The 17,264-nt window shown below is 30.0% G+C and overlaps 1 protein-coding gene across 1 annotated transcript; it reads right to left on the reverse strand.

Moving 5' to 3' along the window:
- Positions 1 to 3,852: 3,852 nt before the first annotated feature.
- LOC127242272 (scopoletin glucosyltransferase-like) lies at positions 3,853 to 5,810 on the reverse strand. Its single transcript, XM_051261751.1, has 2 exons — positions 5,668 to 5,810; positions 3,853 to 5,525 (listed from the first exon to the last, which is right to left on the reverse strand). Exon 2 carries the CDS (start codon positions 5,510 to 5,512, stop codon positions 4,058 to 4,060), a length of 1,455 nt encoding a protein of 484 aa, XP_051117708.1. The 5' UTR covers positions 5,513 to 5,525; positions 5,668 to 5,810; the 3' UTR covers positions 3,853 to 4,057.
- Between the last annotated feature and the right edge of the window lie 11,454 nt (positions 5,811 to 17,264).

The raw sequence follows: 17,264 nt of genomic DNA on the forward strand, positions 1-17,264 counted from the left end.
GTCGCATGACTTGCAAAAGGTGTGGGCATCTTTGAACAATATTGGCCAATAGAACCTGCTATCTAAAACTTTCATTGCCGTTTGTTGGGAACCAAAGTGTCCCCTACAATGAAGGGTATGACAGAATCGAAGAATGGATTAGTGCTCACCTTCTTGCACGCATCTTTGCAAAATTTGATCTGAGCAATGCTTCCACAGGTAAGGGTCATCTTAGATGTAGTACTTTGCGTCGCTTTTGAGTTTGTCCATTTTAGTTTTTGGCTAACCTGCGAGAAACGCTTTAGTTATTATATAATTAACTAAATCGATATACCATGGAATACAATAATCAACTTGAAGGAGCAATTGTTCGTATGGGGCTGTCTCCTATAGTGGTAAATTGTCATTTTTGGCACAAGGGAGATGACTCAAAAGATCGGCGACAAGGTTCTCCGATCCCTTTTTGTCCCGAATCTCCTAATCGAATTCCTGTAAAAGCAATAGCCATCTGATAAGTCTTGGTTTCGCTTTTTTTTTCACCACTAAATATCGTAATGCTGCATGATAAAAAAAAAATTACTACTTTAGTACCCAATAAGTAAGAACGAAAATTTTCTAATGCAAAAACTACTGCTAATAACTTATTTTTGGTAACAGTGTAGTTCAATTGAGTTCAACTCAAGGCTTTTGAGGCATAGTAGATGGCGTAGAGACTTTTTCTTTCCCATTGTCCTAACGCCGCTTCAACCGCAACATCGCTTGCATTGCATATTACCTCAAAAGGTAGCTCCCAATTAGGGGGGCGCATGATTGACGGTGATGACAAAGACTCTCTAAGTGTGTCGAATCCTTTCTTGCACGCCTTGGTGAAATCAAACACCGCTACTTTTTTTAGTAGCTCAAATAATGGGCATGCTATTTTTGAAAAATCCTTTATGAACCTCCGGTAGAAACCTGCATGACCCAAAAAGGAACATACCTCTCGAACGCAAGTAGGATATGGTAACATAGAAATTAGATCGACCTTCGCCTTGTCCACCTCGATACCTCGTGATGATACAACATGGCCCAAAACTACTCATTGTTCTACCACAAACTGACATTTCTCCCAATTGAGTACTAGATTCACTTCACAACATCTTTCCAAAATCAAAGATAGGTTAGCAAGACAACTATCGAAGCTATCCCTGTAAACACTAAAATCGTCCATAAATACTTCAATAATTTTATCAAAATATTCAGAAAAAATACTTAACATGCATCTTTGAAATGTCACCGGGGCATTGCAAAGACCGAATGACATTCATCTATAGGCAAACACTCCGAATGGGCATGTGAATGATGTTTTCTCTTGATATTCCGGAGTGATAGCAATCTGAAAATATCCTGAAAAACCATGTAGAAAACAATAGTGAGCTCGACCAGCTAATCTTTCAATCATTTGGTCAGTAAATGGGAAAGGAAAATGATCTTCATTGTCACGGCATTAAGCTTACAATAATCGATTCATTGCTGCCAACCAGTTTGCTTTCTTACCGGGATTAACTCACCATTTTGATTTGTCTCCACGGTTACCCCGGACTCCTTAGGAACAACTTGGATTGGACTTATCCAAGGACTATCGGCAATAGGAAATATGATTCCTGCATCCCAGAGTTTGAGGATCTCCTTCTTAACAACTTCCGCCATGATTTGATTCAACTTTCTTTGGCCCTGCCTCACCGGCTTTACGCCTTCCTCAAGTGTGATCTTATGCGTGCAAAATAAGGGGCTTATATCTTTGACATCCGCTATTGTCCATCCTATCGCTTGTTTGTGTTCTTTTAGCACTTGAATCAATTTTCCCTCTTGTTCAGTCGTCAACTTCGACGAAATGATCACTGTAAGGGTCTCATTTTCCCCCAAATGGGCATACTTGAAATGGCTTGGCAGTGATTTTAATTCCAACTCTGGCGGCTGCACAATCGAAGACAATAAATGCATATTAGTCTCGGGTAAGAATATAGGAGCATGTGCATACCTGTGTGAAACTAAAGTTGTAGCTTCTAAAGCTTGCATCACTTCCAACAAATCTGGAGTCAATCCTCGAGTAGGCATGCTTTGAACCTCCAAGTGTTTCGTGAGTACCACTTCGAGCGCATCGTCACCCCTCAACTCAAAAGCATCCTGCACTTCAAGGTCAATAACATCTAACGAGAAAACAGAGTTGGGATCCAGGGGATATTTAATCGCATAAAAAATTTTGAATTCAATTTTTTCCCCATCAAATTTCATCGTCAAAATTCCATTCTTTACATCAATCTTAGTATCCTCCGTACACATAAAAGATCTTCCTTAAAGTAGTGGTGATGGGTTGGGCGAATGTTCGTCATGCATTTCTAAGACATAAAAGTCAACTGGGAAAATTAATTCATTGACTTGGACAAGGACATCCTCTATAATTCCTTCGGGATATGCATGCGTCCTATTAGCAAGTTGAATAATAATCCCGGTTTTCTTTAACGGTGCAAGATCCAAACAGTTATAGATTGATTTTGGCATGACATTAATTGCCGCACCTAAATCTAACATAGCATGCTTAACTTCTAGTTGCCCTATTTTACATGGGATTGTGAACATAACCGGGTCTCTGCACGTCGGTGGAATCTTTCTTTGGAGAAGGGCCCACACATTTTCACTTGCGATGATACATTCATCGCCCTTCAACTTCCGCTTGTTAGTGCACAATTCCTTTAAGGACTTCGCGTACTTGAGAATTTGGTAGATTGCATCCAACAACAGTATATTGAGCTCGACCTTCCGAAATATCTCCAAAACTTCATTCTCCCTTTTTGGCTTTTTCGGCTTTGCCAACCTGGAAGGAAAAGGGGCAAGATTTGTATACAATTTGGTGATAGTTTCATCAACTACCTCTTCATTTTTTTCCCCTTCGTCCTTCTCGATTTCTTTCTCGATTCTGCTTTCATTTTTGTCCTTCGAATGATTGGTTCCGGAGCTCCCCTCGTCTTTCCGGTTCATAAAGTTATGGTGCTAACATTTTTGGGATTTCTTTCCGGTTGTGATGGTCATTTCCCCGCTTCTCTTTCCTTAACATGGCGAAGATCCGCCGCTATTTGCTCCACATAAGATTCAAGATTTTGAATGCTCGCCCTTGTATCTTGCTGGAATTGGATTGTGTTGGCAGCCATGATCTTCATCGTTTCCTTAAGTGAAGTGTTGCATTTGGAAGGCGGTGGTGGCGGTTGGACAAATTGTTGCAGAGATGCTTGTGACAGAAACATTTGATGGTGTGAATTTCCATACCTATTTCAAATATTATATTTATAAAATAAAAATACATATTTTTTTTAAAAAAATTTGATAATAATTTATGAATATATTTATTCTTTAAATTATTACTTTTTATTAAATATTTAAAATAATATTAACAAATATTATTATATTCTTTATCATTTATATATTATAAAAAGTAAAAAAATAAATAATAATAATAATAATAATTAATTAAAATCTCTTCTTATCATAACTAGATATTTTGTCATATACGAATTTTTCATAAATATTCATTAAAATTCAATAAAATCTATAAATTTTAAAAATTTGAATTCAATACACCCAAAATTTAAAAACTCTTGACAAAATGCTATAAAGTTGCGATTGAGTACAGCCAAAGACAGACATTGACTTGGCGAAGCGTAGTGCAGAAAGCGCGTCGAAAACAGCTTCTGGCATCTGAGAACTCTCCCCTGCTGCAACAACGTCGAATTTCCGCGCAGCGAGGAATACAAAGAGGAGATCGAGGCGGCGGAGCAAGACAAGCTTGGCGGTGCTTATCATATGCATCAAAGGTGTTCGATGAAATGACTGTGTCAGTGAGAGACAAGACAACAAAGGGTTCTTTCTTCATTAATTTAATTACATCTTTTCTTCGCAGAAACAAAAGAGCCTTTATTGAGGAGGAGAGCTTGAACAGAGCCCTACAGCCACATGTGTGGAACTTAATCATATTATCATGAATTACTAGACGTGGAAAACTAGGACATGAAAGTAGTAGAGCTACAAGGATTGGGCTGTCATCCTATTCTTTCTTGGGATTGGGAGGCTGATAGACACTCAATTCCTGTATTAAATCATCCAGATTGTCGTAGGATGATCCTCCTCGTTCAACAGCTTTTCTTGCCATTTCCTTGTAATGCTTTGCCCTGTGTCTCATTTCTGTAGATCCTTCTCCAACCATGATGTCCTGCAAAGCCTTTGTGACTGCACTGCTAGTCACTCCTTCACTTTCGCTCCTCTGCCAATTCTTATTCCCGACTGAAACTCCAATTTTTAAGATATCCGTCACCAATTTTTCGTTGAAAAACTGCTCGGCAAAGACGGGCCATGTCACCATAGGAACCCCAGCACAGATCCCTTCCAGGGTCGAATTCCATCCACAGTGGGTCACAAAAGCTCCCACTGCAGGATGATCAAGAATCATCACTTGGGGTGCCCATCCCCTGATGATCAGCCCCTTACCTTTCACTCTTTCCTCGAATCCTTCCGGAAGCCATTCTTCAGCGTCTCCCTGACCTGTCCCTCTCCTCACAACCCAAATGAAATCTTGCCCCGAGGCCTCGAGCCCAATTGCCTTTTCGCGTAATTGTGCTGGACTGAAAGTCGCCGTGCTGCCGAAGCACATGTACACGACTGAATTATGATTCTTTGAATCGAGCCAGGCCAGGCATTCGTCCACGTCAATGGATGATTGTTTCCCTCTATGTGCTCTTGGTAATCCGTTAATGGCGTTGGTTAACAGAAGGGGACCTATAGGCCATGCCCTTCTCCCCAACACATTCTTGTAATGTTCAATGTAATCTGATTCGAGCTCCGAGAAGCTATTGAGGATGACTCCATAGCTTCTCTCCGTTGACTCCATGACTTGCTCCAGCAATCCTCCGAGTAGACTCTTCTTTCCTGCTCGTTCATGCGGCGACACCTGTGTCGGAGTAAATGTGAGGTGATGAGGCAGATTAGGCACCACAAATGTGTCGGAATCGGATTCGGCATTCAAGTAAGGCTTGTGGAGCTGAATTTGGTCGGAGACGCACAATGCGAAGCAGCTGGTGCCATGGAAGACCAATCTGGGAATTCCGAATTTGGCTGCAGATTCAGCCGTCCAAGGGAAGAAGACGTCGGAGATGAGGAAGTTAGGTTTCAATTCCTGGAGGAGTGTCTCGACGGGTTCTTTGAGCAAGGCCACGGCGTCGAGGAACTTTGGCAGCATATCAGGGGTGGAAATTTGATCGACGCTGGCAATGTTTTCGGGCAAGGAGGATCCCTTGGGCGGGAATTTAAGGGTTCTTACGGCGACATCGAGGCCGGATTGCTGCGCCATGGTGATGGAATCGCGTAAGAGATCATTTGAGATTATGGTGACTTTGAGACCCCTGGAATGAAACAGGCTGCCCATTTCCAGTGTCGGGATGGTGTGGCCATGAGCCATTAATGGAAACAAAACTACATGTAGCTGCTGCCCCATTTTGGATCTCATTCAAACTCTCTCTCTGCGAAGAAGAAGTGTTAGAGATAGATAGATGTAGAAGATGATGAATGAGTAGTGTAATGCAATCTGTAGTGAGTGAGTGAGTGACCTAGAAAGTAGAAATAAGTAGAAGAACATGCATAGAAAATGACGTCGTTGCTTACGATGAAATTTCTGTTGGAGACAGACAAACATTGGCCGGTCGGTAATCAATTTCAATTTGAATTTGATTGTGTCTTGGCTTCCTCAATTTTCTAATCGCCATGACCGCGTGCGTGTGTTTGTCTTCCTGATAACCTTCAACTTTCCTAGTAGTATTAAATAACCTTTCATAGAAGTTTCTAATAGACTGATCTGATGAGTCTATATATATATATATATATTTATATACACACGTGGCTATCTGGGAGAGAGAATGAGATTAGATTATTGAATATTGATGGACGGGTGGGAGTGAGTGAAAATGTTGATGGAGGACGTAATCGCTTGCATCATCATAACCTTGAGTACCACTGCCACGCCTGCATGGAATTGACTCTATCTAATACACGACATCGGATTACCTGTGTGTGGAGGGTTTGTCTCTCATCCCGCTCTATCGCATGAGAAGGTAACCCATTGTGTCAATGTCTTTTTATTTAATTTTAAATAAAAATTTTCATTTTGCATTTTAGTCTCTCATTCTTTTTTTTTTCTGCTCATTCCCATTATTAAAATGCTGATTTTTTTTTCTTGTGATATTCTGTCTCGTTTCTACATTATTTATCCATATTTTTTTTCTCTTATTTTTTCTATTTTGGTGTCTCTTATTTAATTTATCATTTCTTTTTTAAAATAAAATTATATATTATCATCATTAATTAAAATTTATAGTTTATAATTTTTTTTATTTTAATTAAACTATTTAGTCATTTTATTTGCGATAAAATTAATTTATATTTATTTTATCCATAAAATATTAAATAAATAAAAATATACCTTATTACAATTATCATATAAACTATATTCAAAATAATTAATTTTTTAATACACTTTTCTTAATTACCGTGCCAAAAAGTTTTTGGCATGATAAAGTGGGACAAAGAAAATATGATACGGACAATTGGTGTGCCCTCCCTACAGGTAATGTTCAATTATAATTCAGTTCCTATTTTAAAACAATTGGTCTGCACTCCCTACTTTACATATTTAGTTTAATATTAGTCCCTGTTTTAGATTTTCTCAAATAAAAATTGAATGTACCTCTAGAATATCTTTAAATGCTTCCAAATTTATTTTATATACTTACAACACATTCTGTTTAAATTTGTCCACGTAGCTCCGAATCTTCGGTTTATCAGTTTTCGAACCTCTTGTTACGGTTTATATATTTGTCAAAGTGCAAACTGCTGGTTCAAACCGCCGGTTTACGGTTTCAACCGACGGTTCGGCCATTATTTTTTTCTTTTTAATTTTAAACCTGCACGCCGGCTGCGATTGTGGATTATAGAATGTTATGGACGGGCGGCGACAGTGAAGAAGAAGCAGGAGGAAAGAAGAAAAAAAAATGAAAAAGAAGAAAATACAAAAAAAAAAAAACGAAAAACGAACCCTTGCAACTGTAGCTGCGGTGGAATGTGGAGAGTGGATGTTCTAAGCTAAAATTGTATATTATATACTTGTAATTGAAATTACTATATATCATTAAAATGTTATAAAAATAAAGATAATATTAATATTAATAAAAATAAATAATTATTAATTATATAATAATAATATACATTATTTTGGTTATTATATTTTAGATTTTGTATTTCTTATCATACAATTATATTTAATTGAAACTATCTTATTATCTAATACACATCAATTTCTTAAAATTTAATTTTGTTTATTTTAATTTAAAATTTAATTTTGTTTATTTTAATTTAAAATTTAATTTGATTTAATTACTTAGTAAATTTATTATTTTAATTACTTTTATATTGTAACAATCTTAGCAATTATTATTTATATGATTTTACATAATAAATAAATAATAAATATATCTGAATGAAATTAAAATCGAAAATAATATTTTTGAATAAATTTTTAAATTTAGAAAAACTTAAAAAGGAAAAAAAAATATTAAAAATGAATGTACATAAATCGGCGATTCAAATCGTAACCGTCAGTTTTTTAAACCACAATCGAAACCGTCATTCAGAAGGTTCGGTTTCGGTTTGACATTTTGATAAACCGTAACCAACGGTTTGAACTGTTTTGGTGTACCTGATATAACCAGGTTGGAGGTACAACATAGCTGCTCTAGAATACTCACCTGCTTAGCCAAGTCATACCCTATGCTTAGATGCCCTTGACCAAAAATTGTTGTGTGCGCTACGGTGTGAATTAATATGTAATAGATCTAAATATTTTCAATTTGTGATAGCAATCATGTACTTTAACGACCAATATAATTCAATTTAGTCACTTATGACTTTATTAGACATCTACTAGTTGAGGTTGGACTATAATAGTACATATATTATACAACCTATCCAAGTCATTTTTACTTGGTTAACCATTCATAACAAATATGTGTTGTTTACCTTTTCTGACAATTTGAGGTGATACAGGAAGATTATGATAATGATCGCATCCTTAGTTACCGTCAACAAATGAATATTTTGAACAATAAATTATTGTTCTCCAACCACATGTTATTGGAGCATATATACTCTTTACTGAAGCATATGAGACTATTATTATAAGTAGTTAAGATCCGCGCTAGAGTATGTCGATATTTTATGTAGGTACATAAGAATGTGATCTGGGTACAAACACCTACATGCGAGGTATAAATAATGGTTTCTTAGGTATTATTTGTGTATTATCAGGTATCTTCAAGTGTAGTTAATTTCAGTTATTTTTATGGAGAGGACCAATTCGCATACTTGGTGAGAACACTTCCTCTCTCAGCCTTGGTGAACTAAATGTTGTTGTGTGTGCTACGGTGTGGATTACTACGCAATATGTCTAAAAAATAACCAATTTGTGAGAGTAGTGATGCATGAGTAACAACCAACAAACTTAACAACGTCATTTCTTACTTGTTTGGCCATCTATAGTAAACATGTGTTCTTTTCTTTACTTACATGTCAGGGAGTCGTGAGAACACAATAATGATGAATTTATCTCTGGTTACTAAGAGCAATTGAATATGTTGAACCGAACACGATTCATTTTTCCTACCATATATAACCAGAGCATATATACGCGTTAGCGGAGCATATGACTTTATATTGCAAGTACATAACGCTTACACTAGGGTATATCTTTAGTGCACATATGCAACAATATCCTCGAGGTACAAACACCGGTAGTCAATGTATAATTGGTGGTTAATTAAATATTATATATATATAGCTGTAGGTATTTTAAAATGTAGTTGATATCAATCAATTTCCCAACGAAGAAGACAATTAAAGCACTCTGTGATACCACTACCTCTATCAGTAGGGTATATGCATGAATGTTAAACTGATATATTCATAAATGTTAAAATGGTATATGCATAAATATTTAGAATGTGTATTTAAATAATTTATTTTTTTATATATTTACTTTTTAGGTGTATTATTATAATTAGAATTGTTGAATAAGAAAAAAAAAATTGACTCTATCTGTTTTTATTAATTCTTTTAAAAAATTAATTTACTTTTTTTAATAAAATTATATTTATATTTATTTTATTTTCACGTTTTAGAATAAAAAAAATAAAAATATTAGTAAAGATTAAAAAAATATATATTTTCTATAGAATAAGAATTTGTTTGTTTTTTGAAAAAATTTCAACATATTTTTCTACAAAAATTAATATATTTACGCACACTCATGATATTTATATTATCTATATATTTTTTTATATTTCACATAAAAAAAAAAATTCTTTCAAATCAAAACACAAAACAAACGAACCATAACCTTTATACATAGTAAGTATTTAAAATATATAAAATACGATAAATAAATTTTATTACTAGTATTAATATTTAAAAAAAATTGTATCTTATATATAGGATTTTAAATATTTGATAGAATAATTATATATATATAGATAGGTAGATATTTATTGTGCTAATATTATATTGAATCATATGATAAAGTTTATATTATATATAATATTTTTATAATATTTACATAATATTTTATACTTCCTCCATCCAAAAAGAGTTGTCTTGTTTTTCCATTTTCGTCCATCTCAAAACAATTGTCTTATTTCCTTTATTTAGTAACCGTGGTCCCCACTTTATAACAAAATTATTTCTATTTTTCAAAACTATCCATAGTTATTACTCTACCATACTTTTAAAATCGTTCAAAAAGTAAGGAATTTTTAGTCTTTTATATTCTATTTTATACCCTACTTTTAATTAAATACTATTATTTCTTAATTCCCGTGTCAACGGCCAATAAGACATCTCTTTTGGGACAGAGGGAGTATTATATTAAATATAATTATGAATTTTGTACAAAAATAATATAAATTATTAACATCAAATTTTTTCATTTTATAGGTAGAATTAAAAGAGTAAGTAAACTAATATTGATAAAATGATATATATAATCATTGTTGTATTTAAAATCTATATATTTAATTTTCTATTGCAATTTTTTTTAATATAATTTTGTAATTCTACTGATTGAATGAATATATACATACACACATATATATATATATACACATATCATGATTTTATTTAAATTCTACGTATCAATTTTGGGTTGTATTTCAATAAATTAGTCATATTGTAATTTTTATATTATGTATATTTTATTTTACAATTAGATTCCGATAATACAATAATATTAGTGCAAATTTAGAAATCTCAATGAATATGAATAAATTTGAAGGGAAATAAGAGCGATCGATTGCATGAAGGAGGAAAAATTTCAATATATTGTTGTACATGAACGAGAATGACGGGTATAGGATTTTCTTTGGGATATGAGAAGTATGTAGTTGTTTTTTTTGTTTCATCCCATAATAAAACATAATTATAATTATTTATTATTATTATTATTATTATTTTTAAATACACATACAAAAGTACACAAAACCTAAATAAAGGTATATAGTAGAACAATTTAGGTAGAGCGAGACGTAGTATAGGTAGAGCGGAATGTGCTATAAGTATATAAAAAAATGTTAAAAGTATTTAAATATATTTTAAGGGTACATCATATTTATACTATACTATTTAATGAAAAAATAAAAAATAGGGATTAAATCTAAATCAATACTGAAAAGGAGGGAGTGCAGATCAATTTTTTAATAATAGGGACTGAATGTAAATTCTATATTACTGACAGGGAGTGCAGACCAAGTCTCCCAATATGATATTAATTTATTCATTTTTATATGAATAGTGGTGTTGATATTTTTAAAATAAATATTAATATATATGATTAGAAAATTAAAATATGTATTTTAAATATTTCAAATTATATATCTAAGTAAAATATATACAATATAGATATCATTTTATAGAAAAATTATATAATACAATTAAACAAAAATCTATATCCTATTATGTTAAATCAAATATAAGTCCTTAACACAAATATAAACTCCTAAAAAATTTTAAAACAATAAAATTATATAAACTCAAAGAGAGGTGCTGATTTTAGAAAAAAGAGAAGAGAAACTCGAATTTATATGTAAACGAACAAAACACAAAAATTAGAAAAATAATTTTATTAATTTCTACATTAATCTCTCCGCCAACCAAATTCACCAAATGTATTTTCCAAACCAACAAACAAACAAAAAGGAACGAAAGGAAAAAAATTTTGAAAATCAATTACAATAGAGGAGCGGCACTACCGGCAGCGGTAGAGAATCGCAGAAAGAAGAATCGCAAAAGAAAACGTCGATGGAGATTTAGGGCTTTAAATGATATTTATTCTTATTTTTAATAAAAATATTTATAATAGTTTTTAAAAATACCATATTTAATAATTTAAAAATTTTAAAAATTTCTAAATTTAAAATTTTAGAAGTTTTCAAACCTACTACGATATATTAATATAGTAGTTTTGAAAACTTCTTTGAGCTTGTCGACCATTTCTTTTCAAAAACCCCCAGGCAATTGGGCGATTTCGCGGCGACTTACAATTCGGGCGTAGTTTAGGGTCACAATTCGGGTGGGGGATTTGGGTCGTTGGGGGGGGGGGGGGGGGGGGGGGGAAGGTGGGGTGCTTGTTCGAATATTAGGATTGAATTGAATTGGATTGATTAAATGATTTTTAGGCAATATAATATGTTGTATTTTATATATATAAGGCTTATTTGTATTAAACATAGGGGTAAAATCTATATATCATAAATATATATTACGTACATCACCCATGATTTTTATTAATAATAAAAATAATTTATGAAAATATATTAATATTTTTTAGAAAATATGTTGATTTATTTGAGAAAAAGAAAACACAAATAATGAATTAATTTTTATTAAAGATATGGAAAATATTTATATAAAGAATGTTTTAAGGATATTTTATCTAAATGCTTAAAATGCAAATATTTAAATTTCTAAAAATAAATTTGTTCATTGTAGGAAATTGTGATTAGGGTTTAATTTTAATTGAAATTGATTTGAAATTGGTTGTTGGTTTGAGTTATTGTTTAAATAGTATTTTGATGTGATATTTTGTAAGAAAAAAATAATATACATTTATTGAAAAATATGTAAGTAAATAGTAGTATTGATTTTAATTTAAAATGTTAAAAAATAAACCTTTAGAAGTTATGTATATAGAAAATAAAAAAAAGTCAAAATTATTCTATTAATAATGAATACATTATGTGTTCAAATATTGCATCATGTTTCCGTAATAAGAACAACATTTCCATAAAACGTGTTTTGGGGTTCTTTGTGTAAATCTCCACTTTACTTTTAAATAAAAATTGCATGACATTCTTTTATATTTTTTAAAAATATTATATGAAACCTGCCGTCATGAAAAAAAAAATATGGATAGGAAATTATTATCTCATCACACAACGGAAGTTTTAAAGTATAGGAAGATTTTACGCAGAATTTCGAAATCACGGGGAGTTACGAACAATTTTACCATTTATTTTAAAAAAATCTAAGACTATTTAATAAAAACTAAATTAATGACAATGGTGAAAATTGATCACACAACTCAATAATTATAACAGTAAACCTCAACCATTAGATCATACATTTAATTTAATTATATAATTATTTTTTTACATAAAAGTATTTTTGAAATATATTTAATTTATTAAATTGGGCTGGGCTGTCCCGGATCTACATCACTGGGCCCAAGTATGGCCCAGTTTATTTGTGTGCCGGGCCAGGTACGACCTGAAAATTTTTAGGCTTATTATTTTTAGGTTCAATTATGATTTTTTTTTTGTGTCGGGTCAGATCCGATTTTCGAATCATATCTATTTTTGTTAGCTCTATATAAAAGCATTTTTTTTATAAGTAGAAATTCTCAATAATTTATATACGATATTTTATTACTTTAGGGTACGTTCACTTTGAAGGATTGTATTATAATACATATATTATTTCAATAGATTATATAATCTATGGATTAATTAATACTCCTTCCGTTCCAAAACTATAGTCTTGGTTGTATTAGACACAAGATTTAAGAAATATTGATATTATATTGATAGTGGGTAAAAAGTATAGATAAAAAATATTTTTTCCCTTGTGAGTGTATTAGTGTAAAAGGTAGTGACAATTATGTAATAATAATAAAAGAGTATGGGTAATTTTATAGTGATATGGTTATTTATGGAAATAAGACTATTGTTTTGGGACGAACAAAATAGTAAACAAGACTATTGTATTGGAACGGATGGAGTATAACATTTACTTTACGTGATTAAATATTAGATAAAATTATATTATATTTACTTTGTTTGGTTACATGGTATAATTATTTTTTCTTACCCAAAATGCCCTTATTAATGTTATTATAAATTATTGTAATATAATTTATTTTATATAATTTTTTTTCTTTCTAATTATAGCAATATAATATATAACGATATTAAAATTTAATTGATTTGTTGTCATAACATAATATGTATAGATATAATTTGATATATTTTTATTATTTATTAAATATATTTAATTTTATTCTCAAAATTATAAATTAAATTTTAATAACATATTTTATAGCATTTTTCACTTTATATTATTGAATAAAAATTAAAAAAAAAACATATATAACTTACATTTCAAATGCAATTAAAATATATTAAACAAAAATATTGTTATTATATTTATATAAAATGTTTCTAAGTTTTTAAAGATAAGGATAATTTAGTTCGTAGGATTAAATAATACTAGAGGGTTAGATTGTATTAATAATTCTATAAATTATTATATTTAAAACAGACTTTTAAATTTTAATTATACAGAATTCTAATACATTAAAGTAAAGATTAGATTAGACCGGATTAAATAATATAATTCACCCTAATATGATGAAGTAAACGCATCCTTAGAGCACACACAACTGCTCTTGCCTTTGTCCCCGACCTCGCCCCCAGTTTTGCTCTTGTTGGAAAATATTTTTGGCGAAATCTGAGATATGGTGAAATTCTAAAACAAAAATTAAGTAAGGATGCGAAATCAAATTCGAACCTCGCGTGTCACGCGATTTTCTTGAAGCGAATTCGGCCCTCTACTGATCGTCTCCCAGGATAGAACGAATTGTTAACGAAATGACAGATTCCGCAAACCGAACTAGAAAGCTTTTGGAAGGAAATTTGCAGAAAATTATATCTGAAGTTTTAGAAAAGAGATTTGGGAGTGATTTTTGAAAATTGACTTTCCGTATTCTTAAAAGTGAGTCATATTATTTTATATTTAATTACATGAACGTAAAGAGGAAAAAACTGGCAACTTCTACACTTTGCATTTAGTTGCAACAGATTATTTAATCTGATTATTTATTTATTTATTTTTCTAGTCAAAATAAGTTAATCAGATAAAATATGGGACAAATTATTTATTCCTCTTTCACATTTTTAATTAAATATCCAACAATCCCCACATGAAAGAGGAAAACGATAACTCGATGGAAGAAAGATGAATTTTACATAAGATAAGTAGGTTTTCCTTTGAACTTTCCTTTGAGCGGTACGTAGTCTTTACCAATTGTCCAGTAGACACGTTGTCTTTGAACTGTTCAAAGGGAAACGTACTTATCCTATGTAAAGTTCAAAGGAAAACGTAATGGTATTTGTGTAAGTAAGTGTAAAAGTAAGGGTATGAGTAATATGGGGTGGGTCCATACTTACTAAAAAAATAAATGTAAACTTTGTAATTGGACAGCCCAAAACGATAAAAATGTAAACTTTGTAAGCGGACGGAGGGAGTATAATATATTGTAATTCCGATGTCATTCTCGTTTTTCAATTATCGAATATACTATATTGTCATTCCGATGACAGTGAAATAAATATTTAGATATATATTTTTCGTTGAGTCATTAATGTATATTTATTTACTTTTTTATTTTAATATTTTTTCAAAATATTGTAATTTATGTTAAAGTATTAATATACAATATGGCAGTATTACATATGTTACAATACTTCAACGTTATAAATAATTAATATTAGATTTTATTTTATAAAAATATAATAATATATAATAACTTTAATTATAAATATATTACATTTATAAAATTTGTGTTTTAATAATATATAAGTAAATTTTTTAATTATAAATATATTATATTTATAAAATTTGTGTTTGATATAAATGAATATAATTATATATATCCATAAAAGGATTTTTCTACAATCCCATGAAATCCAAATAAATTCATAAAAAATTCACTCAAATATGTAAAAATCCATTTAAATCAATTACTAAAAATCCATCAAACTCAGCACAACTCCGTGGATTTTCTAAATTTACATAAATTCATCCACTTTTTAAAATTCATAAAAATTCATTAAAATCCTAATTGAATACACCTGGACTTAGTCTATATTTTATAACTAAAACTACAATCAATAATTTAGGTTTCAACTTTTAACATCGGGTCTCATCTCACCTTATTTAAACAAAGAAAAAAACTTTAAAATCATCAAATTTTATTTATCATTAAATTTTTTAAAACATAATTTTTATTTAAAATATTAAATCAAACACAAATTTAACTTACATTTTTATTTTTTCCAACCTCAAACCCAAATCAAGGCTCTATTCACATAAACATTTTTTAAAAGTTTTGTACGATTTACCAGTTATATATATATTTTTTTGGATAAAAAAATATCATATCAAATAATTATTGTCCCTCGGATTCATATATCACATAAGCATATTAATTATATATATATATATATATATGATACATCTCCTAATTAAGAACATTTTCTTCCATCCAAAAACTACTTACACTTTCTTGTTGTGTTAAATAAATTTATACTCCTCCCGTCCGGGATTCTATTTTTTATTTTTATCCGTCCCAAAACAAGTATATCATTTTTTAATTTCGTAATTGTACTATTTATCAAACATAATTAATACCCTTAAATTTTTTAATATATTACAAAAATATCATTACTTTTATATAATACAATCTAATAAGAACATTTTTGTTATTTTCATTATAAGTCAATATAATACTAATATTAAAAAAATTACTTGAAAAAATCAAACAAAATACCATAAATAAATTAGTATTATGCTGATTTACTTCAATCAATATAATCAATACAATAACTATTACCATAAGTAAAATATATATAATTCAGGAACTTAACTATAGTTTACTCGATAATTGATCTGGGACTAATTTTAATTGATTTTAATTTTAATTCTAATTCATAATTAGACCAAATTCCATAATTTTACCCTTTGCATATTGAAGCATATAATCCTATTCTTTTAATTTTTTATAAAAAAAATAAGAAATATATTCTATTTTACATAACAAAATGAGATATTATACAATAAAACTTTATGTAGTATTTTATATATATTTATTTGTTATATATACTATATATATTAACCTGTTTTTTAAAAATAAATTACTCATTTCGTCTACTCACAAATTATATATTCACAAATTATATTCCTTCCGTCCCGAAACTAAATATCCATTTGCTTTTTGCACGTAGTTTTAGAAATATTAGTATTATATTGGAATATAGTATGAATAAAGTAGAAATGACTAAAATAACCTTATTAGTATGTGTGATATAAAGGTAATGACATTTGTGTAATATATTGTAAGTTGTAAGGGTATTTCTAATGTTAGGTAGATAGTACAGTTACTAAAAAAATGAAATTGATACTTTGTTATGGGACGGACTAAAATAAAAAAATGAATACTGGGACGGAGGGAGTATATGTTTTATTTTGAATTGACCAATTATTAAAATAACTATTTAAAAATAAATCACTTTTTTTTTTTCTATATATTCCTTCTTTATTATCATATTATTATTTTTAGATAAAAAAATATAAATTTTTTTTTACAATACTTTTAATTACCAATTATAAATGAAATACTATTGTTTATTAAGTTTTGAATCAAAAATAAATATATACCTTCATAATGAACCAAGAGAATACTATATTTTGTAAAACTATAAATATTAAGTAGTATAAAATACATAGTAACAAAGAACATTTTTCAACCATAATTATTTTGTTCAACTATATTAGGTTAGAGCTTATTGATTTCCTTTATTGAGTCCCTCGTATTCCTATTTATTACT

The sequence above is a fragment of the Andrographis paniculata genome, unplaced genomic scaffold, assembly GCF_009805555.1.
Source record: "Andrographis paniculata isolate CXL003 unplaced genomic scaffold, ASM980555v1 Contig86END, whole genome shotgun sequence".
Taxonomy (NCBI): domain Eukaryota; kingdom Viridiplantae; phylum Streptophyta; class Magnoliopsida; order Lamiales; family Acanthaceae; genus Andrographis; species Andrographis paniculata.

Coding starts and splice junctions, on each gene's coding strand:
- LOC127242272 (XM_051261751.1), bottom strand. CDS start 5,512: ATGAGATCCAAAATGGGGCAGCAGCTACATGTAGTTTTGTTTCCATTA.